Below are 27795 nucleotides of genomic sequence, written 5' to 3' on the forward strand. Positions count from 1 at the left end.
TTTTTTTATTTTTTGCTCTGTCCAGCACTGCAAGTAGAGGCTGCTACAAAGATACCATGCATCTATTAACTCTAAGATATGGAATTTAATGAGCTATTTAAAAAAAAAATATGGATAAACAGGTATGCAGACAGAATATATATAATTTTTCACTGTGCATGGAACACAGCTTGTAGACAATTTTTGTCTATAACATACCAAATGCTTTCTCCTACTTGTTCTAAATTCAGAGCTGCAAATATAGACACTGATGCTGAATCCTAGTCCTGTTGAAGCCAGTGACAGAATTAATGCTGGTTTAAGCAAGTTCAAAATTTTAATTTTTAAAAAAAAATCAAATAAAAAACTCTTTAAGCAACAGAAAGGAATGTTATAAAGAATTGCCTGTTAGTGCATTTTCATGAATTTAAAAGTTTAAATAAGATGCAAAACCATTATGTGAATTTATTTTTTAGTACTAAAGATAACATCTTCAACTAGCTGTAAAAAGCTGCCTAGCTTCCTCTTATCAGAAACACAAACGAAATATCAGCAACCCACATCAGCTGACAATGCTGAATCATGCTGTTCATCATTCCTGCTCATTGTCTGAGCGTGAGCCCTACAAACTTAAGGTCAGGAGCTTTATCAGGCTGCTGGGGAAAAAGGTGTGGTGCTGTTTAAGGCTCCTTCAGTCTCTTGGGCAAGAAGAGAAGGAACATCAGAAGCTGATGATTCAATTAAGACACTAACCTCTGCAGACTCCAGTAGGATTACATGAATCATGCCTACCAAGCCTGAGCCTTCCGTTCATGCTCAGATTAGTCATATTGCCAACCCTAGGAATTAGCATATAGCTCATTTTTTATGCATCAGACTTTGTGCTAATAACCTTTTTTTGTAGGGAAGAAGCCTTTGCAGCTTCTCAATATCAGATGAGCTGCAGCAGGATTTTCCCTAAAGTGCACCTCAGTGAACCAGTGACCCAGTTAGATAAATTAGAAAGTTTGGCAGGAGCAAAGCAACCAGTATTGACGTTTATATCACAGTAGTCATCAAATTCCCTAACAAACCAGTAATCGGAATGAATTAGTAGAGAACATCCCTAAGAAAAACTGGAAAACAAAGGTTGGAAATCCTGGAGTTGACCACAAGCTTCCACTCATCTCTAAAGCAAGCCCAGTGACAGGTTAGACACAGCAGTCACAAAATGTTAGTAGCCATCTGGAATACAAGAAGAATTAAAGATGGAACTGTGATGTGCCTTTTTATAAGCAGGTATTTGGCCAAACTGAGCCATATTTCTTGTACAAACAGCAGAGCCAATTTTTTCATAAGACTAGAACTAAGTCTATTTTTAGTTTATGCATCACTGACTACCGAGTGTCTACTACCTATATCACATTTCTAAGTTATACAAACCTTTTGCCTGGGGAGTTTAGCTATGTCATCTCCAGCTATTAGATCAAGATCCAGTATCAGAACTGGGAAGAAGATAGCGCTTGGGGACCTAGCAGTTCTGAGTGGCTTTTGCACAAGGGAATTGCCGCACATGCTAGCTCAGCATTTCTGGGCACCTCCAGCTGTGCTACCTTAGTTGTCCTATTTGCCAAGGAAGCAGTAGAATTCCTCTTTTGTTGAGGAGCGTCTTCTTTGTATTCTAGGACCACGCTGTCTACATATGTGTGGCAAACCTGCTTGTATAAGCCGAATACCTTCCACACATTTTCCAGAAGAAAAATTGAATGAGAAAAGAAAAATATGAATAAGAAAAATTGAGAACCCCAACAACTATTTTTCTCTTTTCTTTACATTTTGGTTTTCTCACCTTCTGCTCTAAATTATTGTTCTAATGGGTGCCAAGCCAAACCGACCCCAGGGCAAGGTGTCCTACATGCTTTGACTGTGTGCTTTGTTCTCCATAATGTGCCATCTGCCTGCTTATCTTTTGTTAGTTCAACTAATCCCATTTCTCCCAGAGACAAAGAGGACAACTTCTCACATCACTGACTCTGCCTCCAGACTGACCAACTCATAGCTGATAGTAAAAAACCGTAACATATTCTGGGTATTAATGACAGATAAACTTTTTAAAGCTTGTGACTATCTTATCCTTCATTTACATCTCCTAGTGTAGACACAAGTATAAAAATGACACATTAATGCAGCTGTTTTCACCAATCATCAAGGTAAGTTAATGATGTAACAGAACTTAGCATGCATTTTAATTGTTAGGTAACTAACAATACTTGGTTAGTTTAAGCGGCTTCTTGTTTGCAAGGGGTATCTACACCAGTGGTATTCCTGCTTCCTTGAGTGTGGTGACAGCTTTGGGCAAACACAATCATTACCCGCTTAAGCTTGGAGGCCATCTGCCTTTCCCCTGAGCTCAGCCTAATGTCCGGAGGCATTAGGAACAGGTTATCCTCTTTAACTGACTTCTAGGTTGCAAATAAATGGTTTATCAGATTAGCAGCACTGACGTTATGTCTTTAAGTCATCATGACAATATAGAGTCATGGAAGCTGGAATTAGAAGGGGCAAAAGAATTGTTTCATGCCATTAACAACGCTACGTTTATATAGAATGGATGAAATGCAGAGAATGAATTCTTGCCCTTCCCTCTGTCACCTCCTATTTCCAAGGCAAGAGATCTTGTGCTCCCATTAACCCAGTCAGAAAGTACATCCACATGACAGCAAGGTAAGGAGTCCTGAATGTGAACAGTAATATTTTATTGCAGGACAAATAGCTATTAAAGATGTATAAACTACAAACAAGGGCAGGCCTAAATCCATAAAAAGATGTTTTATTAGTCCTATGCTTAATTTAAGATAGCTTTTTGTAATCAACAAGAAGGTAAGGTTTTTATACTTTCTGCTTCTGACAAATAGTCCAACATTAATAGAATCTTGCATTAATCAGAAAGTCTTTCAAACTCGAGTCAGAAGTGGGATAGTTCTGGTCCTTCACAGGAAGAAATCATCTGGCAAACATGCTTATACCCTTATCCAAACATCGTGTTAACATAAAATACATTAAACAGAAGATCAACATGCCTGGGCCTTAAGAGACATGCAAGTATACAGGATTTGCTGCTGAAATTACAGAGTTCCAGGACATGGTTTTTTTCACCATTGCAAATACTGTTACACACCCTTTAGAAATGATCACTGTTATAGAGGTCTTCTGTCACAGCCCAGATTCTGTGCAAGTGTGTCATAGCAAAGTGACTGTTTTAATAGCAATCATGTAGTTGACAAGACCTTGGTTTAAAGTAGTTCCTATAGGTACATATTTTCTATACTATGACGTAATACAGTCAAAACAAGAATTTGGCTATGCTCAGTATAACAGATTCTCAAGTGCTTCAGAATAAAATTGCTTTAAAAATGAGAAAAAAAATTAAGAAGCTGATATTTTCTCATATATATGCACAACATACAAAACTATAATCAAAAGAGTAACTATGTTCCACTGTGTAGCAGGCTAGATTACAGGCTGTAAACAAGCAGCAAGATCTTTTGATGCTTCAGGTGCCAATGAACAAGCTTTTAATATTAAGTGTTTTAAAGGAGTTTATGTTCTCGTTGAAATAGGCTTAACATTTAATCTTGTAACTAGTACATTTTCGAAGTTGTACAGTTTGAAGTAGTGTTGAAGTTCTGGTATTAACTACAGCTTTCAAGATATTCTTCAAAAGCTTCCATAATATCTCTCTGTAGATAGAGATCAATTACACAGGACATCTGCAAGAAAGCAAATTGGTGCATTTTCAGAGCAGTCAGACATTAATGAACACTGTGCAGGTCAAATAATTAATAGAGATTTAAAAAAAAGCTACAAAGCTTCTTCCCCTAAAGTGTATGCTTCCTCTGTTATTACAAGTTTGAGCATACAGGTTGTTGAAGCCCCCTCTGAGAAGAGCTGAACAGAATGAAAGCTTCAGTAGACCTTAGCTGAGTCTAGCGTGATCTCATATTGCAGGTCTTACATTCCATTGTACAATATTATGAATATTTAAAACTGTTTAATCTTAAAAAAGAAGTAGCAATTAAAAACATTCATTACCTATGCCAATAAAACTAGTAAGTTTTAAAAAAGCTCACTTTTGGTATTTCAGATGAGAACAGTATGACTAGCACTTTTGTTGACATGGAATATGTTAAGGAGGGTAGACAGCTTGCAAGACTTGAGGTTTGAATTTATTCAGAAGGCAGGGACTCTAAAATTTGCTTTTGCCATGCAATTATTCTAAGCTTATGGGAGTAATAGGACCAAGTAGATAGTTTTCCATATTACCTCACTTGAATACCTACTTTGAGTTTCCTAATTTCTGGACTAACTCTTCAGGTAGCATAGTTCTGTTGTTGTCAGTCATTCAGGTCCTTTAAAAAAAGGACCTGAACTAGCATTTTTTATTCTCTACTAAAGTCAAAACAAAATCAGCTGGCAAGCGTCAGCAACTTACTGCTTCTCTCCTCCTGCGCTCTTGTTCCATTTTTCTAGCCAAGTTACGGTCTTGAACAAGAGTATGTTGTTGAGCTTTGGGCAGTTGTTCACTCTTACGCTCTTCTTTTTGAGACTCACGGTCTGTCACTGCTGTGGCACCCAATCCTGTATATTCATGGCCCCTTTAAAGACAGGAGAAGAGATTGGTATAGGACAAAAGTTGTTTCTTCTTTTTCTTTGTAATGAGCCTTTGCACCTTAACAGAATTCTGCAAGTAATTTAAATCAGTGCATACCACTCAAATTGCGGTTCTGTTTTATATGTTGATTCATAGCAATTTCCCTTTGCAAGAGGTATGTGCATGCAATTGGTAGGTTAAGGTTTCCCACTTTCCATTTGCAATCTGTATGCATACAGGATTTATATATATGCTACGCAAAACCTACATACACTTTCTCCGAAAAACATACACACTTAATTTTCTGTTACTTTATGGGCCTATGATATTTTGCTTCTACCTTCTTCAACTCATTATCCAAGGTAGGTTTCACTAACTTCAGGCAAGCATCATGTCTTATTCCATACAACTACATGCCTGGCTTCCTCCTCATGGAAACCGGTGGTAGCTGAAGGTGCCTGGACTGTTCACCATATGTTCTGAACAAGAAGTGTACTCTTCAGTCTCTCAAATGCTCTATTTATCAAAATAATACACTCCAAACAAGTGACCTAATCTAATACAGCTGGCGACGGGCAGGAGCAGGAGAGTTTAGGAACCTGCTCAGACTAATCTTCCACAGGGTCAAACAGACAAAAAAAATCAAGACTCCTGAAGAGGGAAATATTACAGAAAACAGAGTTCCAAAATGTGGCAAACAGCAATCTAAGATATTTCTGCAATGCAGTAGTTAGTAGGCAGTCAGTTATCCCACTCAGCAGAATAACAGAATAGACCTCAGACTGGGATACATATGTGGGCACTCACTAAAACAGTGGCTGCAAACAGCTAGGGAAGAATAATATTTAAACGTATGTGGTTACAAACCTGTCTGGTTTTTGCGGATGGTTTTGTGGTTCCGTCCTAGCTTGTACCAGAGCCCTTTTTAACTCCTGCGCTTGCTCACTCTTCCTCTTTAATGCTGCTTTCCTGAATTCTTTGAAGCTGTCAGCAGATGCTTTTATTGGCGCTGGAAGCATCATTGTTTTACATAAGCTTACCCAGGAATCTGTATTCTTAAATCCTGTATCCTGAAGTTATTAGAAAAAGGAAGATATGGAAGAGGCAAAAATACAACTGATCATCCATTCTCTGCTTAGTTCTTGCATGAGCACAATCTTGTTTTGGCTGGATTTATTGGGGAATATCTACAACAAAATATCTGTACTTTGGCAGAATATTAGTGCAAATACAGCAATATAAAGTCTTCAATATGTTTTCTCATCAACTTTGAGATTCTTTAGCAATATGGCAGAAATCATTAGCATTTGTATCTATTCTTACCCAATCCTTTACATCCACCTCTCCATTTTTTAATTCCAGAAAACATGAATTCACAAGACTGAGCTTATGCAGGGTCCATTGATAATATTTCATTATAAAGAACCTCTATCTAATTTCTAGGTATAATCTTTACATAACAATAGCTTTGTATTAGGCTTGTGGATTTTGTTTTAAAAACCCGTTATCCCCCCCCCCCCACCTCTATAGTGGCATTTTCTTCACAGTGCAAAACAGCATAAACCCAATATTCTTAAGTACTGCTTCCACTAAAAAGCCACGTGTTTATGAAGGAAATACATATTTTTGGAGTTGAATTCAATAGGTTAGTTAATGGCTTTCATAAATGGATAAAATGCCTACAGAAAAATCCTAGAAATATTCTAATTCAACAGACTACATACGAACTTTTTAGGTCTAGAGGCTGATGTGATCAATTATTTAGACTAATGATTTTGATTTGATGCTTTCAAATAGCTGATTACCCCAGAGTAATTTAAATTATAGGTGAAAAAATTCCTCTATTCCTCCATTTAAGATAATCTATTGCATGCTAGAAAAAACTTTGCTTAACTTTCATAAAACTCTTCAGATTATTTCCCAGTTTTAATAATGTCATCAGAAGTGCATTGCCCTGTTTCAGAACAGATTTTTCAATAGTACCTAAGGTTATACTCCACACTGGCCTTATTTTTGTTACTGGATAAGCAAGGAAAAGCACACTAATAGCTTGAATATTAAAACTAGATCAAGGAACACTAGTTCCTTGTTCAAATATTAAACCTAGATGGTATAAGCCATATTTTTGATGATAACATAGATATATTATTTTTCACTTAATCTTATATAATTTACTTTCTGAAATAATCAGAACCCATAGATATTTTTTTTCTGTATTTGTTTTTAGTACTAGAAATGAGATAAATCTGTACAGGTTATAAGAATGCCCAAGACCAATCAGATACTTGAATCATAAGAGACCAAATTTTTAGAGCAGATCCCAGGACAGGGAATTATTGATCCTAGTAAGCATACCCCAGCTCTTCTCAAATAAGGTTTGAGCAACACTTACCTTGCTTGGAATAATTTTGGATTTTGGCTCTAGCGTGTTTTTACCATTAGGTATACAATAACCTGATGGAAGAATAAAAAAGATTTTTCACTCACGTTGATTTTATGGATTCTTTTCCTCAAAGCTAAGCAATAAAAAAATTAGCCACTCTGGGAAGGGGCTTAAGAATTTACACTGCAGTTATTTCTTATTATTAGGTTCAGAATGACAGAAATGCTCTCAAACATTTCCTAAGCTTAAGTTGAACCGGACCACTTCTCTGCTGTTTGAAGCAGGGAAAGGAACTGTTAAGCTCAACTATAGCTGAGAAATTAACTCCTGGTTAATTCTAGGAGAGGCCCCAGCAGAATGCCAAAGTATTTGGTCAGAAAGTCTCAACACAGCACCTTAGCAGTTGGTCCTCTCCTGTCCCCTCCCCAATCAGCCTTCTTCCGCTTTGATTCCAAATTATTTAAGAGTACATCATTCATTGTATAAACTTGTTTTGCCTAAAGCTTTCCAGCCTATTTCCTTTTTTTTTTTTTTTTTCTTTTAATGAGCAAATAGGTCAACTGGTAAGGACTAGTCATCGTATTTCCAGTAGCCTACGGGATGTACTACTACTCCATGCTGTTACCTCTTTTATTATTATATAATCACTATTAACTTGTGAGGTAAGAACCCCCAGCAGTTCTACAGGTAAAGTGGAAGTGCTATTTTGACAATCCACATGTTTTGTGTGAAAAACACTTTCCCCAAACATTTTAAGATTTAAAAAATCTTCTTAAATGCAGGAACAGATGCAGTTTCCTATAGTCATTATTGGTAAGCCTAAAAATAGACTTCTGTACTACTAGGGACTGGCCAGAATATCACAAGTGTTTAAAAAAACCACTTATTGTAGGGTAGAGTGGGTTGTTATTTTTTAATCTTCTGTATTACTTCGTTATATTCCCTTTCTAAAGAGCTTCTAGAATGAAAATCTAGGTGTACTATGAAAAAGCCACTATTTTAGAACAGGATATATACAACACAGACATTTTATAACGTTCAGCAATGATCCTCTACTGCAGTTTGAGACGTTTCAGTATTTAAGTAAATGTTTAATAAGAAACTTAACATGCTGTGGGTTTTTTTGTTGTTGTTATTTGGTGGGTTTTGGGGTTTTTTTTATGCAAAGGATAAAGGATGTTTGAATCTCAAAGGCTGAAGGCAAAGCATCAAACCCTCTGTCAGCTCATCATAAAAAGGGTTTTCAGAAAGACCTCACAGCCTCCAGAAGTCAAGACAAGAACAGTGCCTGGTCTGTACCCTCTGCCCCCATGCATTGCCTGTAAGATGGTATAATTGCAAGTAAGCAGGAAAGAGGTTCTACTATATAGTGGGATAAAACAGAATGAAAGACCTCTGAAGCTTTTTTATGTCCAATAGTACCCTGAAGTACTAATGAAGAGGGTTCCAAGTCCTGATGTCTTTGTTCGCATGGATTCCAGGTCCAGTTAAGCAAAGTCTACCTAGATCAAGTTCTGAGAAACTTGTATTAAGGTGTCCCTCAATACAATAGGCACCCATCTTTCATCAGTCATTTATCTTCATACAGGCTTGAGAGTCTTGAGCAATGAATACACCAAAGTAAAGCAAGAGCTTCATATACCCAAAAATATCTATCCTTGTTGTTAAGATCAATTTTATCAACCTGTTATACCCACCAAAAAGATCTACGTGAAGCAAATTTAAGTTTAATTTAAGTTTATAGACATGCCTGTCTTACACCTGTAGATATAATATAGGAATATGAGGCTGTGTCAAAAGTATTTGCAGTCGTGAGCCTTGAAACATGCATTTTAGGATACTTATAGCAATGCGAGCCTTCACAAAACCTCTCATAGAGGGACATTGCTTTTTTATCTGAAGGGAAGCTTGTGGTTACCTGTTTCATAAATCAAGCTTCTCAAGTCACCACTAAATTCAGCAATACACCAAGCCTGCACCCATACCATCACAGGTGTCACAAGTGTAAAATCAAGAACCCGTGTTTCAGAGATGCAGGTAACCTCACAGAAATGCTTAAGACAGTGGGATTCTTTACAAAATTCAACAAGTTGCTCTAAGCATCCAATTAAAAAATGAGTTTGGCTAGTTTGATCTAAGTAGGTGCATACAGTACTAAGCACTCTCTGTACTTCATATCAATAGATTGCAGGCTTTATGAGTTCCAGATAACAAAGTTCTTGTTGTTTAAAATAAAAAGTGCCATAACCCTGTATTTCCCTACAACTCCTTCCAATTTTCTACAGAAGCTAGTAGTGGAAAGGCTAAGATAACACTGAGCACAACTGGGGCATGTATCATTGCAGGAACAGTCAAACACCACTGTATTATGGAAGGGGGCAGATAACCATGCTCATGTAACAGTGTTAATAACTCTGCTATGCAACATAATACCAAAGTTCAAGTATACTCAAAGGCAGTCTCATTACTGGATAGTTCCCATGCTAAATAAAGGAGCTCCTCTACAACTGTCCCTTAAAAAAGGGGAGAAAATAGAAACAGTACAAATTAACTTTCTATTCCTAACCTTCATTTAAGACTAAGCATTAAACAAGCACAGAAGGGAGCAAGCTTTCTCAATTGTTTTGGCTATGCTTTTTTCTATGACTATTAGAACAGTGAACTTGTTTTATTCCTGCTTGTTTTTGCAGACCTTTAATGTATTAAGGTGACATCAGGATCTTGATAGTTCCAGTCATGCAGTATGCAGGACAGGAATTCCAGTTTAGGCACCTCAAAACTTTGTAAGAAAGACTATTACCTGAAACTATGCAAACCACGTACCAACTCCAGCAAGCCTCAATGAAAGGGGTCAGTATGTGTATGGGTAGGTGTGTTAAGACCATAAAAATACCACATAGAACATCTTGGAGAACTAAACTTCCATTTTTAGAGTTGCTTTAATACAAGTCAAGAACCCAGCATCATTCTTTGGCAAAAATCAGAGTTCATCAGTGATAAGGCTGTGCCTTTTAATTTCATCAAGTTTTCAGAAGCTTGTTCCCTGCCCTGTTCAAGCCTACACAGGTAGTCTAGAGAGAAAAAAAGTAAAGGAAGAACCTAAACAATCATGTCTGGTAACACTACACTTAGCACGGGTATTCAGTGTCCAGTTCAGAATTCTTTACTTTTAAATAGATATGAAGTCTGATGCAGCTCTGCATGGAGCACAGCTTTCAGGGAACCTTTCTTCTTGTAATTATTTCAAGTTTTTTCCATGATGGAGGCCTGTTTGACATTGCTTTACTGTCAGATCCTTGTCACCAAGAGCCAGAGATGGTGACTCAAAATACAAAGTGCCCTGGGAAAAAGAGCTCCATGAAGCTTCATCAGAAGACAACCTAAAGGCCAGTGAAGTTTGATAGACTGGAGCATTGGTTCTCTCAGACTTCCTGGAACACTGGGTTACTTATATCTAGTACTAAATCAGAAAGTTAAGTTCTTAAAATACATAAAGGAAATTACTTTTTAACACAGAAGTTAAATGGATGCTTGGCTCTTCATTATTTTTTTTTTAAAGCAGCAAATCAAAATGAAACAGAAAGAACAAGGGGAAACTGCATCCCTTCCATTATTCTGCAAACTGATTAATGTACATGGTCAGCATTTTATTTCCTTAAACCAAGTTCATATACATTTCTAACTTTGCACCCCTGATATCAGTTACAGTTTATTATGAGTATACATACTTTGTTCTTGACTTATGGATATTGAATCATCAGTTATCTCACTGGCTTGAAGTTTATTAGATTTGTCTAGATGTATTGTTTTCTCAGCTTGTTTATTCCAAGCAGCATTGTCAACCTGGGAAGTTGTGTTGGATACCTAGAAAAGAAATTAGACTTCAAAATATGTTCTGAAGTGCTAAACATTTGGATTCTTATACACCAGCAGAATTAAAGATTTAGAAGCTTAGAGCAGCAAATTGTCACAGGTCTAGCTTCTGTAAACACCAGGGAAGAATTAGATTTTGTTCATGTTGTGGTAGTCAGAGAATGTTCTTACATTAACACTTTGGATTTAGATCATGAACTGCTCAGAGGTTCCAAGTGGTGGAGTGGGTAGAACAAGAAACTGATACAAGCTCTTTGACTCCTGACATAGTACAACATCATAGAAGTTGGCTTTTATTGTAAAACCAGTTGCTCCACTCTGTCTTTATGGATCAGAGTGAAGGGCAGCTGCATCACTTCAGGCTTAGTTTTTCTCTATGCCAGATTGTGTAGTAATCCCCTTGAACTGGGGAAGGAGTTGCATAAACCTGAGTCTCATAGCATCTACTACTTACTGCCTTGGATAGTGGATGCAAATGGCCAACGATAAGTTGCTTTTATTCCTTTCTTGTGCTCATAGATTCAAGAGATTGTTTCTATCCATTTCCGAAAATAAAAGCTATTAAAACCTGGCTGTAACAGGTGTGTTTGAAACCATGTTGAGAAAGATAAACACCTTAAGATAGATCATGCTTAAGATCATGCTGCTCCAGTAACATCAATAACTTCCTTTGTAACTGAGGCCCTTCTAACCAGGATACTCTCCAAGAACGTGTTAAGGCAAATCAATAGTGACTAAATATTTCACAATCTCATCTACAACCCTGAAAGCCCCAGTTTCTGTGGCTTTAGGAACAGGAAAAAAAAGCAATACACTTCTCCAAAACAGGAATATATAGTGTAAGATGCCCACCTCTTTTGTGAAACTGTAAGGTTTACAGGGTGGGCTTTTAGCTTGTAAGCATGCAAGTATTACTTAAGTTTAAGCTATAGCACTGAAAAGAAATAAAATAAGCTTTATAGGACATCATAAAGTTGATATATATTGATCAGCCAAACTCTTTCCTTTTGTGTTGCAGCCAACAGGCAATGAATTAATGACCTATTAAAGGACAGGAATCACTTTGTTAGTGGGGTTTTAGATAACTCTTGTTGTAAACCTTAGGTGGCCTTTGTTGCACCAAATTCAAGCCTGGAATATTGCATTCATTGGGGAGAAGCATGTATTCACCTCTGGGAGAGCACGTGTGCACTGGGTGACAGAAGACTGATCTGTCCTTGGAGCACTCTGAGGGGTGTGCTGGTGTGGAGCATCATGCAGAGCAGATACACCTGAGAAAGAAGCAGTGTGTGATTTCCCCTAACATGCAAAGGGCAGTCCTACATCTCAAAATTAGGTCACCTTTTAGATCTGTAGATTAACTAGATATAAAGATATGTATCCTAGCTGCATGATTTGAGACAGTTGTTTTTAATTAGTTTTAAATTGATTTCTCAGTTAATCAGCTACTAGCTCAAGCTGTCTTTTACCAAAAACTCAGAAGCATCTGAAGTTTAGACCTTTTGAAGTGAGGGAGGGAAAAGTATAGCTCCTTGGATCAAGTTCCTAAGCAACATAATTTTTTTTCTCTGCCAACAGCAATCCATTCAGAGTGCCTATGGCACCAAGTCTTGAAGTCAGCTAATAGGTATTTCATACATAAACTTGAGTAGTGGTGATGGGTTTAAGCGTCTAGTTCCTGCTTTAAGGTGTTCAGTACTTCCCATAACCCTAGGTTCATTAAGGTATCATTTTCCATCTCAGAGGGAGGCATAAACACTTCCTCCTCTTTTAATACTATCCTGCCCCACAGGTGCCCCAGCAGTCTGAAACGCTAGCCAATCCTCAGTGCTGCCACACTTTTATTTACATCGTGCTCTTTATAACCCATACCCTGCAAGAACTTTTTCTATTACCCCCTTGATAAGCTTATTGGGGTAATACAAACATTAGTCCTGCCATGCCTTCTTTCCTTAGCAGTCAAGTAAAGCCATGATTCTTCCCAGAAAAATGTTACCTGGGGGATACTGGGCATTTTGTTCTGATGGTTTAAGTGATTTATTCTGTAAAGGCTGAAGCCCCTGCAGTACATCGGCAGGTGGCTGCTGCAGTTCAGATGATCCACAAATTTGCAAGCTACTAGTAAGAGATGGGGGCTGTGCTTGCAGAACAGCATTGGAGGTTGTCCTCTGTAGACACGGTGGTACTCTCTAGAAAGAGATTGCAGTAGTTAATATAGCCAAATCTCAGTTTTTATAGCTATTTGATTCCCTCTCCCCACCACCACCCACATTTCTATTGTTTATAGAATTCAGTAGTCCTTTATTGTGATACCAATCTGGCCTTTTCTAAGAGTTTAGGTGACAAAACTCCATAAGGTAAAGTTCACCGCCTTGATCTGACAGATACAGAAAACCCATAAGAACAAAATGCAATATCAGGATTTGAAGCCTGATGTTTGTTGTAACTCAAAATCAGTTAGGGGCTGTTAGAATTGGCTAAACAAAGCTTAATTCCTGTATCCTGTTTTCTCAAGTTTATTGCTGTCATTCCATCACTGCAGAGGCTGGACCTTTTTAAACCAAAAAGTGTGTTGCATAATCCCTCCCCTCAGCCTGTGCTTATGAAGATGCAGAAGCAGCAGCTGAATAACAAATTTTCAGCCTAGTTTCCTGTATCCAACTAAGCACTTTAAGTGAAAGCAAGTCTATTGTAAGAAGAATGAAGGCTTTGCTGTGATCTTGCTTTGCTATCAGAGGTCTCTATCACTGGTAGCTTCAAGGGAAATTGCGAAAGGCAGCTAACCCTGACAAGAATTAACACCCACTGTATATACAAGAATAGAGCAATTCAATCTTACAGGCATTCAAAATTATTCTAGATTAAACTACTGTTGCTCATAATACCATAGTAATAAGTAATATAAAGTACCCTGAAAATTACTAGTGTATTGTACAATTTGTTTATTTTCAGGTGTAGAAGTGAGGTTATGCATAGGAAGAAAAATATTTAAGTGGAGTTTGCACTGTTTATTAGGTCAATTCCATGCTCAAAGATCAAGTCAGCACGGAAATTTTTTGGGGGGAGGGGGGTGGGTGGGGTGGGGTGTGTGGAGAGTTCTTCCACTTTTTCCCTACTCCTTCACCTAATGTAGAATTATGATGATTTTAAGAGGTAAAAGCCTCAGGACTTCTCCCAGTACATCAGTTTTTATACAGATACATAAGCTACTTTTAACAAACAGCAGAATTTTTTATCTCCATGTAAATCAGTCCTACAGAAGTAGCAGCATTCAAGCCACATTCATTATTTCCTGATAAAGTTATGTCATTCCCAGTGCCATTGTATGTAGCATAAAACTTTGTTCAGGCCAAAAATATAATATCCATTCCAGTCAGTTTACCTTAGGCTTTTCCACAGAAGTTGGACAGTTCTGCCTGGCTCCAGTCTGTTTTGAGTAGGTTTCTGTAACTGCAAATACAGCGAGGTGGGCAGAAAGAGGGGGATGGAAAATATAAAACAAGTCATTCACATATGTTTCATTATTCACACATACAAGATTGAGTTGCAGTTGTACCTAGAGAGCCAAACCTCACAGTGAAAGGAACATTGTTATCTTGAATACTTTGACTTCAGCTTGATGTGTTTAGAGAACTTCTCCTGCAGGATCAAGGTTTTTGCTGCCATCAATGACTTTACTGTGTTCACATCCCCCAACTGCAAAGGGCTGAGCACTCATCTCACCTTACACTGTTACCTCATACGGATACCTACACCGTAGACCTCTAGTTTGGCAGATCTGTTCTGTCCTAGAAAACTAAATAAGAGTTCTGTGCACAGAGAGAAACATCATTCTGATATCCTGATGCTGCAGCACTGTCATGTCCCTTGAACAAGCTTGAGACATCTTAAGAACCAGTGTAGACTTTGGCTCTACAGTCAATGCTGTTGGTACTTTTGTCCCTCAGCTAAGGGACTAAGCCTTACCCACAAGGTAAGGCACCCTTCACGCTGCAGATCAGAAGATGAAAAAAAGTAAATTACGCTTTCAAAACCACAAGAGTAGGCTGTAGTCAAGTCTCCAGGTTAGATACACAGACCTCTTGCTAGCTGATTTTGGTCCCTGAAGTTTTTCACTGGTAAGTTGAGTGGATTTGTAGGTTTGTGTGTTTGTTGCTGCCCCTGCCCCAAACTCAGTACTAAGACACTCATTTAATAGCACTAGAATTGAGCCTTCAACATGGAGCAAGCCTACAAGGGTAACTGAAATCCTTGGTAAGCGTGTGGAACAGCAGATGCTAACTGAGAAGGCAGATGTTTTGCCTACACAAAGACAAAAAGAAGCTTTCTGACCCGATTCACAGTCGCTGCTATCTGAGGAGCTAGAATCACTGCTAGTACTGCTGCCAGAGTCTGAGGAGTTGCTGCTATCGCTCAGTCTGCTTGGTCCAATACTGGGCTCAGCACTGTTTTCAACTGCAGGAGAAAAAAAAAAAATTAGAACAACTTGCAGTGGAGCAGTCCTCCTATATAACACTAGTATCAACCTTGTTAGATCTATCCTCGCACATAACCGTTCATCTTCTGCCATTTCCTTGTCCACTGTCCATTTAGCAGTGAATTCAAGACCTTTGTAGAAGAGGGAGATTCACCATCAGCAGGCTAGTTGAATTAATGAAATGGCCAAGGAGGAGCTGTAATCACACAACTTACAGTTCGGAAGTAGATTAAAACTGTGCTGTCTTAAGACACAATTCAAAGAGTTTCCCCCCTAAGTTTTCTTGCTGTTAAGAGACTGTTTCTGTGCTTGTTGCTGCTGCCAGACTTGCATGCTAAGGTCTTTACCTATAGCCAACTCTTCTCTTTCCCAAGCCATATGTACTCCAGAATTTTCATCTTTTGCCACCTCCCCACCATCTGACTATTTTGCATCTGCAGGGTTGATTTAACTCAGTTTATAGTGATTTTTCAGACAAAAAGCTTTTTCAGAGCGTGTTGCTCTGATGGAAGCTTTGAAAATGAGAAGCTACATGGATACCCGTTTCCCTGGACACGGGTCTGTGTTAAGTGCCAGCTTAAGCTCTTCCTTAAAAAGAAGTCAGATGCTAGTTGTAAAGGTTTCCTAGCCAGTTCCCTCCCTCTCCCCACAACATATCCCTTGCAATTTATTTCAGCTGCTTCTTTAAGCTTTTCTTTCTAGAATCTTTTCAAGCCCTCATGTGTATCAGACAGGAAGACTGTTGACTGAACTAATACCGAATGCAAGCCTGTGTCTTGTAGGGCTGCTTCTATCATTTCAGCTCACTGGTTTTACATAGGAGCTTAACAGATATCCAATAGAGGGCAATAATAGCACTCACTGGTTTAACAAGGAACAGCTTGACCTATAGTGGTAGCATCAGCTGCACTTATCTGTTGACAGTCCCTGATGAGAACCACCTTTAGATATGCTCAAGCATGTACTGAATTTCTAGCTTCGATATTGAAACACATTATTGCCTGAAAAAACTGAATTGATTCTCCTAGGGCACTTCTTTAAGACTAAGACAACACAGCACACCTGTCACCAATGCAAAACTTTTGCTCCCATGAGAGCATTAGTGAGGCTGCAATCTAACAAGTATGACTAGTTTGTTGCTCTTGAATCTCTAAGCCACAGAAAGTGAGTTGCAAACAAATACATACTGTAGGACACTCCTCCTCCCCCTCCATGTTTTCACATGTCAGCATAAGGGAGAAGGTGTTCAGCATCCCTTAAACTCTGAAGCCATTATCATCTTTACTTGTAATAAAGGATTAGGTGCAAGAATAAGGAAGATGTTTTAGACAGTACAAGTAACTGGCCAAATTTGCTGCTGTGACTTCAGCTCACTCAGCATAGGAAGAATCTTAAGACTAGCAATGGGAAGCCTAAGAACTCAACTCTTCTGAGAAGAGAGTCCCCAGCTACATAACAGTACAGAAGCCCAAGGGGAGAATCCTACTTTTAATTTTATTCATTTGCAACAGAAATAACTTAAGAGTATTACACTTTATGTTCTCCTTCTTTAGGTTTAGTTGACCATTGACATCCAGTAGTCTCTTCTCTAGCTCTTGTTTCCTTTCAGAATCAAGTTGTTCTTTTGGCTTCGTTGTTTTTTTAGCTGCATGTGAGACAGAAGTTAATGTTGCAGCAAAACAGAAGACAAATCTAGCAGGTTTTGTTTTTGTAGGCATCATTTATGCTACATACCCTGCTGTTTTCTTGGTCTTTTCCTCAAACAGGTTGCTACATATTTCTCTAGTTCTCTGAGTGTTGAATCCTTTAAAGTTTCAAAGTCTATTTCTATCTCATCAGGGTCAGAATTACTCAGTGAAGGTTCTCTTGACTGTATTATATGGACTACTTTCCGAAGCTTATCTCCAGGGAGTTTATTTATGTCCAAACTCAACTGTCTTTTTTCATCATAATTCATAGGCTTGGCACCATCTTCATCTTCTGACTTACGTGCCAACAAGACCTGCTGCATGGTTTTCTTTGATTGACTGCAAGAAAAAAGTATACTGCAGTAACAGCAGTTTAAAAATAATTTGACACCCACGCAAGTCCCCCACACTTACATGTTTAAAGACAGCTTTTTCTTAGATTTCTTCTTGTACTTTAGATTTTTCTTCTTTTCAGTCAGGCTTTTTATTTTAGCTTCTTCCTTGTTCTTACTTTTCTCCTTTTTGTCCTTCCCTTTTTTCTTTTTCGGTCTAGGTAAGTATGCTTTGGTCAAAGCCCGCAACTGCTGATTAACAGCTTTAAGCTAGCAAACAAACAAACAAAAGCCAATAATCTTTGGCAATATAGGAGGAATAATAAAATGGTCCTAAATATCGCAGATTTGTGGCAGCTGAGCTGATATTAATAGGATGTTTGCTTTTTAAATTAGGTTTACTTTCCAAGCATCTTACTATATTATATATTAGTCACAGACTACAGATATAGAAGAGGTAAGGCTATTTATTTTATGCAGACATTTCTAACAGCATATGTCTTGTAGCATCCTGTGAGGAATAAAAATGCAAAAATCACTGTAGGAGTATCCAGCAGCCTCTCTTTAATTTCAAGTGCTTGGGAAGCACATAAGTGCCTTACTAGGTTAGATCTCTACAACATTACGGAATTAGGCTAGTGGGACTGGGCTTGTGCATCTTCAATCCATAAACCCCAAATATTTTGCAATATAAACCAGCTAGATGGAACATACCAGCAGCTTCAGAGAAAGACCTAACAAGTTAAGCCTCATGGGAATTAGAACGAAGATGGACAGACAATGAAAATAGAATTCAGAGACACTGAAATTCTTCACTATCACAAAGGCTGTCTTGTAGACATTTGGTTGACCTCACACCTATATTCATAAATTGATGATGTATATGCTACTCTTAAAATACTGGAAACTAAACCGCCCCTCATTTGACTAGCAGAACAAATGCTAGTTTTCCCTATAGTTTATAGGTACAGCAGCAGCAGGTTAAAGCATTATGTTCAAGCAAAAGCAAGACCCATTCCACTCAGGCAGTGAGGCAAAGCTCTGCTTCACATCAGCATGAGATTCCTTCCATTTACTTCAGAAAACTCAGCATGAAGTACAAATTCAATTACCTGCTTTTGTGGCTCAAAGGAGACAGAGCATAAGAACAGAGCTCTTTAGCAGTACGAAGGAAATGCCATTGTTGGAAGAATATGCCACTAAACTACCTGTGGAGTATCTGTGTGCTCTGAACATATCACAGCAACACTTTTTTTAAAAAGTTTGAGAGTTGTCTGAAGAAATGGTAGGCAAAAGTAATTTAGATTCACTAAAACCAGTTTGTATTTGCTGAGGCACTATTCACTTAAAGTTTGGAGGTGTTTCCAAACAGGAATGAAGTTCTGTATTAAGAAAAACAAATTACTAGAGAATCTTTTGAATACTGATTCTTGGTACTTAGTTTTAGAATGGACATTTGCAAGTGGCATTATCAGAGAGATCATAAGTCATGCACATTGAGTACTAATGCTTACTTGCTCCTGCAGCTTTCCAAGGTGCACTGTTCTTTCCTGTTCAGACTCTTCAAATGATTTTTCTTCTGTAGAGTCATCATTACTGCTCTCACTGGAATAAGCTTCTGTCATTTCTCTTGTAGGCTGTGACAGAGGAGCACTTGCAACAAGTTCATCAGGGATTTTGGCAAAGTGCATCTCGAAAACATCCTAAAGAGTTAAGTTTGGGAACAGCAGAGAGGTCAACATGCTTTCAGACTTCTAAAAGCATTATGAAGTTTTAGCTTGTTTTCTAGAACTACACAGCACCACAGTAGTTGGTAACATTAGTAGATGCTACATCAGGCCAAGGGATGACCACAAAGGAGTCTTACAGTCCGACTTTTTTTTTTTTTTTCCGAGACTGACTTAAGTGATAACTCACCTGAAGTTTTCTTGCCATAGCAACTATTTCATGGTCTGGAGAATTATGTTTGTAGCAGCTCATGAACATTAATCTAACATCTGTAGCAAATTCTTGTATATCGCTGTATTCAAAATTATCCAGTTTCTTCTAGAGGAAAAGAAAATTAATGCACATTTAGGGCTTAGGAGTAGAGAGCATTGCCATGAACTGGCAGAAAAAGAGGAGGAACAAGAATTATGATATACAGTATCAGTTTCAGCTTGCATCAAGACAGCATATATTGTAAGAACCATTATGGAAAGACCTGCTTCTCATGTCAACCTTGTCCCATTAAAAGAGGAAATTCTCTTACTTTGTTAAACAAATTTGCTAACTAATTGCTGTAACTACTTTGTAGCACTAAGTCAAGAAAACAATGTTTGGGTGATTTTATTTGGTCAGCTCAGCTCTTGTTTTAGATTCTAAGCATGGTATTTATTCAAAGTCTATTCCATAATTGTTTGAGTCAAAGTAATGGGCTAGAAATTGGGAAATAACCTTTACATTGCACAAGCCAATTTTCAAGATAATTCAATAAGCTATTGAAATTGAACCCTCCCCACAAAAGTGGATCTTAACCTGGCTAAATACTTCAACCCTAAACAGATGTACCCAGAGTTCATGACACTGTCTCTGTTCATTTTCACATAAAGTGTGCAAGGTGTCACATAAATACCCAGTGTTGAGGTTCCAGGGCACTTCACCAAGGATACTGAGATTCAGAGAAGCAAAAGTTGTCATTACAGAATTACATTTTGTTTTATAGAGCATTAGCAACGGCATCATGTATACAGATTGAAAGATTTTTAACAGGCAGCCTGCTTGGTAGTACTTCCTGGAGATGGTAATTCCCTCATTACTTGTATTAGCTTGTTCAACAGACAGGTAGATTGTGACTATGCACATAGTCACAATGAGACTTAGAAGACTTTCCTTAGCAAGCTGTGCCTTAGTTTGTTGAGGTGAGAGTATGTTGTTTCTATGCCCACTACTTCTCTGAAAGGAGAAGCAGCTTTCATTACACCTTTTCAGCTAGCACGATTAAAACTCAGTCATTACACAAGTTACTCAAGCAAGCACACAAATATTCCAGTTCCCTCCGAAACCGACTTACTTTAATGGTTCCTAGGTCTGTAGGACATTTGGTGATCCCTTGGTTCTCACCAAGTGAGAAAGATGCAACATTTACAGGTTTCAAGAAAGGCCATGAATATGCTGCATGTTTCTTTGAAAACATTTGTTTAAGTATTTCATTACAGTGTTTTAGTTGTTCTGACAGCTTAATCTTTTTAAGAATTTCAGGTGACTGTTGAGAATCTGGCAAGTATCTCTTCAAAAGCTTTTTCTGTATCATACATTCATTTTCACCTCCGCGTGTTTTAACAGCTTTCTTTTCATTAAGTGTTGCAGAAGATTCACCACTTGCTATGAATGTTGAAGTAGTAGGAGTTGTAGTGTCAGCCTTCCTTTTCACACCTTTTTTTGCCTAGGAAAAGAAAATTTCACAGTTCTGAAATACAGGTGTCCAGAACAGTGAAAGAATGGTCAGCTTTCAGGCTACACAAAGAAAAAAAATATCTAAAAATTGTCAGAAATTTTGCAGCTTTTGAAGTCAGAGCAAAACGTGGCATTTTCACAAGTTTAGGCTGAAAACCTACAAAGGCCTTACAAGATCAGTGCACCAAGCTCAATCTTAGATGTAAAGGAAGGAACATGGTGTATGGCAGGTCAGGTTGTGGTCTGGTTTTAGTCAGTTGAGAAGACTCCAACTGGCTGGTAGGTTATGAACTTACCACAAGGCGAGTGCCACGGAAAGGGGAAAAACTAGTGCAATTCATTTGAAGTCGGGTTGAACAGCTTTATGCACAAGGTTTATCTCTTTCTTTAACCTAGGTGGTATTTAGTTTGGAAACAATACAATGTGTGCTTTGTCATCAGCATTCAGACTCTTAAGTGTAAATATACACTGTAGGAGAGCCTATTCCTCATTAGAAAAGCAAAACCAAAGCTAAGTCAATACAAGAGTGTTTATCTGATGAAAACATCAGATGTTCATATACAATTCAGATTTGAGTTAACAAGAATTTGCTTTTGTGAGTTACTAACACCTTCCAGGTGAGTTACACAGCATTTAAACACACACACTATTTTTGGGGAATCAAGTATTTGATTTTCCTTGAAAATGTGAGAAGTTAATAAATAAAACTTAGAAAGACCTTTATTTTAATACTAAAACCAATCTACACCTCAAGGGAAGAACAGTTTCTACATTAAGGTGAAGCCTGCAGAAGTATAGTAATACACTTCATGAATGAACATCTTAAAGTTCACTTTGTTTCTTCAATAACTACATTTAAACCCCATATTTATAAGAAAAGATGTACCAAGAAGTCATCCCAATTTCTGCTTAGTTTCTAGGATTAGTACTGGCCCAGTTATTTAGCAGAGACCCAGAAGATTTAGAGATCTCTTACTATCTTCTATCACAATGGAGGTTTTGAAAAAATTTGTAATAAGCATGGCTCCTGTGGTTTTGCTGTTAGCGCCTGGAGGAGCAATTTCAATACCTTTCTTTCTGAAGGTTATTTGAGGAAACTTACTTTTGTTATAGGGACTGCAGCTGGCATTAAAGCAGCTAGCTGAGCTGCAGACAAAGGAGCTAGTGTAACCTGCTGCAGCTCTTGAGTCTTCACTGGAGGCTGCTTACTGCTTTCAGCTTGTTCCTGCACTGTGCTTTGTGCATTTGAAGTCCCAGGGTTGGGCTGCTGTGTTTCTGGTTATTTTAAAAACAGAAAGTTTTAAAGTTAGGTCTTAAGTGTTGCAGTTAGTTTCTTTCATAATCAAATGGAACAGTTAACAGAACCGTTCTTCAACATCCAAACTATACAAATGAATACAAACAAGACCATTGTTACACATAATCTGGGTATCCTCTACTATTCAGCACCATTAGTACCTCAGCTAGAATATTGTACCAAGTTAGGTATATTTGGCTTCAAGACAGCTGTGGATTAACCTCACAGGGAAGGTTAGAGACACCACACTAAACCCTGTACATTGAAAAAACATTCTTGCCAAGAAGAGAATCAAGTTGTTTTCTACAGACACATGAAGACCAAGCAGCAAAGGGTGCAAACTGCATCACAAAGGTTCAAGTTCCCTAAACATATTTAAACCTGCATATATTGCTTAGCACTAATACAGATCTCTGTCACTGATTTGAGGACAGTTTAGACCAAGTTTTTTCTGTATTTGATTTGGCTGATTAAATTAGTAATGGCTTTTCCAGCTCTGTGATTCTGTTTATTTCCCATAGAAGTTCACACCTATTAGTTTATATAACACAACACTGAGCCACACCATGATGTTCTCTGAAACGGAAGTCAGCTGGGTTTTTTTGGTTTTGGTTTGTTTTTCTTTTTTTTTTTTTAACAAAATAAAGGGAAATTCAAAAAGAAGTGCTTAGAACATTTCAAAATTAGTACAGGCTGCACATTTGTGTGTGCAAAGGGAATGAGGGGACTTAAACAGCATCAATTCTAGGAAGAGTCTGTTATGAAAGCATCTCAAATTGTTGCAATCATTTGCAAACCAAAAAGCTAACTCAGCTTCCAACACATTTCTCAGAAGTCTTTTCTGGCAGTCGCTTGTACCTGTTCAATCAACATATTCTGCCAAGGCAATGAATTGCTTGAGATTTTACTTAAATAAGCTAGTAAAAGCAGAAAGTCAACTGAGTATCCCACTCTTCCTCCTAACCCCCTAATTTTTTTTTTTAGAGGACCAAGAAATGCACTGCTTTCCCATATCCACCTACCAGATCACTGAAACATAGCGTTGCTCCTCAAACATACCTTGAGGAGAAAGCTACAGAGATCTATCAAACCGTAATACTGTTTTGAAGAAACACTTGTTTTGGCTACTGCCAGCAACAAGGGCCACCATACCACATCACAGCATGTGAAGTCATCAGGAGACTCTGAAGAGCTGTGTAGTTGCATAGTTAAATAATACAAGCATCTGTTAAGTGAGCCAGTAAGAACTGAGCTAGCCAATATTACTGCTCCATGGCTGTCAGAAGTCAAGTAATTAAGAGGTATCAGGGTGAAGGAGTGTCACAGCTCTTTGAAGACATAGCTAACATTTCCCCAACAACCGACAGCAGTACCTCCAGGTCAATTTGGAATGCTACCTCAGATGTCTCCAAATTAACCCACTGAGATGCACATGTGATTCCAGACACGGCGTAGTCTCAATTCTATCAATATAGGTATTTATTCTGTAGCAATGTTGAGAGCTTACATTTAGAAGTGAGCGCTTTGTACAAGTGAAACATTATAAAAACAATTAAAAAGACATCAGAAGTTAGTGATGATAACAAATTGCAGTCAATCATCTGGCCCCTTGCAACTAGGCTTCCCAACATCACTTCAAGCAATTTCCTCATAAGTTTGAGGTGTTTTGGTTGAATGGTCCTTTTTGTGGACAAGAGCATTGCATTTCAACAGAAGTTTGCCTGTGAAGCTATGCTGTTACACTACTGATTAAGTTGGTAATTTTGACTTTTGCCCCCTCTTGAACACAATTCTTTAGTAGAGAATGGGAAACATAGCTAGTACCTATAAAAAAATATTATGGCTACACCAAATCTGCTAAAGCCTTATAGCAATATTATTACTTGTCTGATATGTTCTGCTAAGAGTGGAGAGCACCTGACTGCTCCAGGGTTGAGTTGTGACAAGCAATGGAAGATTCCATGTTTCCAGCTTTTGCTGGTTTAATATATTAATAATTTAACATGTAATACAGGCCTTACCTTCTGGCTTCTTTCCTTTTCGCTTTCCTCTGTTGAGGATCACTAGTCTTTCTTCTGGTGGCATTTGGGCTATTTTCTGCATAAACACTTTTTCTAGTTCTTGGGCCATAAATACAACATCATCACCTGGCTGCAAAATATAGTCAGTAGGATTCAGAGTAAAGGAGAGGCTGCAGTAATGGAGGGCTACCTTGTAAAATAAGCAGTCTACAGAATCCTGCTCCAACAGATTGAAACAAGCCACCAGCACTAGAGGGGTCTATCAGTCCTTGCTATCCCTGCCCCCTGCCCCCAACTCACTTTAATACAAATTGCTTCATTATTGCAATACTCTTTCTCCCACTGACCTATTGCACAGTCCTACTTGCTTTACATCCATATACTTTCTACAGCAAAGGGAAAAAGGGGTAGATCTGTAACTCCCTTATTCATTCCTATGTTCTGAAGAAAGCTGTTCAATCTCAAAGATACCAAGACACAGCCAACAAACACCCAAGCACAAGGAGATGCTCACACTTCAAGTTCGGTTAGTTAAACTTGCTGGAGGAGTGGAGCATGGCTCAGTGTTGCTAGTCTTAGACTTGTACAGCAGTTACATGGTGCTTGCTGTTCATGATCTCCACAACTGAAGCCCAGAGATCTTGCAGGTGGAATCCTTGTGCAGAAAAGGCCACGCGTGCAGTAGTTGTAACAGCAGGGTAGACTTTGCTTACGTGCCCTCTGTCAGTCCTAGTAGCACCCCCACACCCCCCACCCCATTTCAGGGAAAATACTTTCCCTCCCAGAAAAATTGTGCAGACATTGACTGATTTAGTGCAGGCTTTAATAACCATTTGTTTGGTTTAGACTTGTTTGCATTGTTCAATAGAATCGATTACTGGTAAGAGGTTGTGTTTCACATACCTTGTTATATATGTAGCAGTTCAAGAACATAGTTTTAAAGTCTTCAATGCATTCAGCTGCTTTTGTGTAGTAATTGTGTTCCAGGCGCTTTTTAATGGTGCCCAAGTCCATAGGTTTCTTTATAATACTGTAATAATCCTGTCATTTTGAAAGACTTAGTCACATATCTTTAATATTAGGACATGAGGATTCTTACACATTTAGTTATGAAAGTTAAATTACAAGAGAGAAGAATTGTATTATGTTGGAAGGAATATTTTATATGAAGGAAAACTTTCCCTTATAGTCATAGGTACCACAGAAGTACCTTCACCTCATAATTTCTCCTTGCTTTTTCATAGAACATCAACCATTCAAAGGCCCAAAGAATTTATTTCAATAGGATCCAGAGCTATAGTTCTCATAGGTACTACTACCAGTATATGTACTTCTCATTTGTTATCTCAAAGCCATTTACCTGAAGTAGCACTCCAGTTTATAGAACAGAGGGAACAAGCAGACAAAGACAGAATCTGACAAAGACAAAGAGTCAGTCACTGACAAAAAGAAGCTGCCGAGTTTTCACAATTACTAATCAAATACTTCATCCCCTGGGTTATAATGGCTCTCCTCTCAGGGTTAGCCTAGTGAAGATGTGGCAATGTGACTCAAAGGCAGCTGGAATGTGAACTATTGCGATTAGTTTAGTACCATGGCTAAAAGCTTGAGATTAAGAGCACGAGGCTAATTCCCTGCTGGTGTGTTTAAGAACTCAGAACAGGAATATACCTGCTAAGTTCACATATACATTGCAATTGTGTGGAGTTACTACTACTTCAAGTGTCTTCTAAAGCTGTCCTAATCATCTGGTTTAGTGAACTAAAAAAAAAAGCTAAATACATCAGTGCAGACTGAGTTTACCAAAGCAAAACCAAGAAAACTTAAATGATGCACCTAATAATTAAGTATTGTCCATTTTGCATCTTTAACACTTGGAGGGGAGAGGCAAAGGAAGCAAATACCTTCATTGTCCTTGTTATGGGGCCAGAGGTTTGCTTGTTATTGTGCAGCAGTTGAACTAACACATACTTTTACAAGTCAAGTGGCTGCCTTTGAAATCCAGGGAGGCAGAACTGGCCTGAGGCCAGCTGCAAATGTTGCTGTAACTCTGATTGAATGACCCTTAATATTAACCTTAAGTGACAGTTCCTTCCAAGACAGAAAAAGGGTAAGAAAAGACACAGAAATAGAGTCACTTTGACAGTGCTTTTGGACAAAGTGACCAAATGAATTTGTCACAAGAAACAGCTGCAGATAAAGGCTTTTGTCGGCTCTAAACAGAGCCAATGATTTTGTAGCATTAGTCTTGGAAATTTGGGAGAACTAAATACGATTGATTTTTTTTTTCCCCCAGCTTAAGCAAAGGAAATGTACCATGGTTTTATTTAACATCTTTCTTCTTATCTACCAAGAGCAGTATCTTCTAGGTAATTTGAAATAGTGCTGTGTGAATAACCAGTGTTTTCATTTGGCTGAAAAAGCTGGTGTGATCCAAAACTGGAGTCTAAAAATACCTGAATTAAGACAATTTGTCACTTGACATTATGTTAATTCACTTTGTTGCAATTAAATTGTAACATAAATAAAATCCAGAAGGCAATACAGAACAAGAATTTTAGCATCAGAGCTTCTATTTCCTGGAAAAAATGTTCTACCATTGTGGTATGATGAGAACACTGTATCTCTTTTTCTTCCCTAAGAGACTTTTAATTCCTCTCAAAACTTCAGAGCAAGATGACTAAGTTGATTTGAAATTAAGTACAAGTGTAATTACTTCTATGCATCAACTGGATCCAGATTTGCCCATTTGGTTTAGGGTCAATCAAATCTGCTTTTCCATCATAAAGTATTTGACATTGAAAGAGCCTGGCTTTCTCCTATTAAAAATAGAAAACTCTAGAGGAAAAGAAAATACTTGTTATATGCAGCATTAAGAAATATGGCTAAACCAGTAGGGAGGTAGAAAGAAGACAAGAAAGAACACCAACATCCACAAACTTCAAGAGGCCTGTCTAAGCATTCTTATCATCCCTTAGAAATACTGATTTACTGCAGTCCTAGGTCAAAAAGCAAATTAACATAGATGAAGCATATAGTATGAACCAGAGAAAACCCACAGTTTTCTTGCAGACTTGGATTGATGAAAGCAGTTCATATGCAAAAGTTGTCTTCCACAGTCTGTTGCATCAGAAAATACTCTTTTAAACTAGCATTAATTCACAAGTCCTGTAATACTTTACATACTACTACTCCAATTCTAAAATGGTTCTTACAGGAAGATTCAGTGCTGCTGCGTCTACAGGCTGGTGAAATGGCCAGGAAAAGTTGTGCCTCCACATGGCTTTCATGACCACCCTCTGTAAATACTGAAGCTGGTTTGTTTGACAACCACTATTTTTGTCATTAATATATTCTGGTGGAGGAGGGTTAATAATAGGACAGCACCGGCTTGGAACAGACATCTTTAGCAATTTTGTATATCCGCTTGTTCAAAGTTCTTCATTATACATCTAACCTGGAGGAAAAAAATAGTATTCAGTGAAGGTATCTAGATTTAATGCTGTTTACATTTTCACTTCTTTTTGTAGAGCGTTGGTACTGTAGTCACAGGCATACCTTCATGGTTTAACCAAAACACATTTGTTTTACAGTGCACAATTGGTTGTGCTGCACCACTAGAGTCTAGGAATCCTCCACCTCCCCCCTTCACAAACTGAGTCCTGTAAAAGAGGTTGAA

General features: G+C 38.1%; 1 protein-coding gene across 1 annotated transcript; it reads right to left on the minus strand.

Annotated features, from left to right (window-relative positions):
* Positions 1-3650: 3650 nt before the first annotated feature.
* On the minus strand, positions 3651-27529 carry BRDT (bromodomain testis associated). Its single transcript, XM_027814367.2, has 19 exons — positions 27332-27529; positions 25020-25157; positions 24117-24246; positions 21901-22073; positions 20415-20786; positions 19280-19408; positions 18877-19065; positions 17445-17632; positions 17077-17369; positions 16874-16987; positions 15198-15320; positions 14248-14309; positions 12862-13054; positions 12036-12136; positions 10721-10856; positions 7002-7063; positions 5477-5679; positions 4451-4613; positions 3651-3728 (listed from the first exon to the last, which is right to left on the minus strand). The coding sequence occupies exons 1-19, from the start codon at positions 27518-27520 to the stop codon at positions 3651-3653; spliced, it is 3036 nt and encodes a 1011-aa protein (XP_027670168.2). The 5' UTR covers positions 27521-27529.
* Between the last annotated feature and the right edge of the window lie 266 nt (positions 27530-27795).

The sequence above is a fragment of the Falco cherrug genome, chromosome 12, assembly GCF_023634085.1.
Source record: "Falco cherrug isolate bFalChe1 chromosome 12, bFalChe1.pri, whole genome shotgun sequence".
Taxonomy (NCBI): Eukaryota; Metazoa; Chordata; class Aves; order Falconiformes; family Falconidae; genus Falco; species Falco cherrug.

Bases quoted from the DNA above. Each gene is read 5' to 3' on its own strand.
- BRDT (XM_027814367.2), bottom strand. From the start codon at position 27,520: ATGTCTGTTCCAAGCCGGTGCTGTCCTATTATTAACCCTCCTCCACCA. The intron at 16,988-17,076 runs GTATGTAGCATA...TCTCACATGCAG, and splicing joins AAGACCAAGAAAACAGCAGG to CTAAAAAAACAACGAAGCCA. The intron at 14,310-15,197 runs GTCAGAAAGCTT...TTGCAGTTACAG, and splicing joins TAGCAGCGACTGTGAATCGG to AAACCTACTCAAAACAGACT.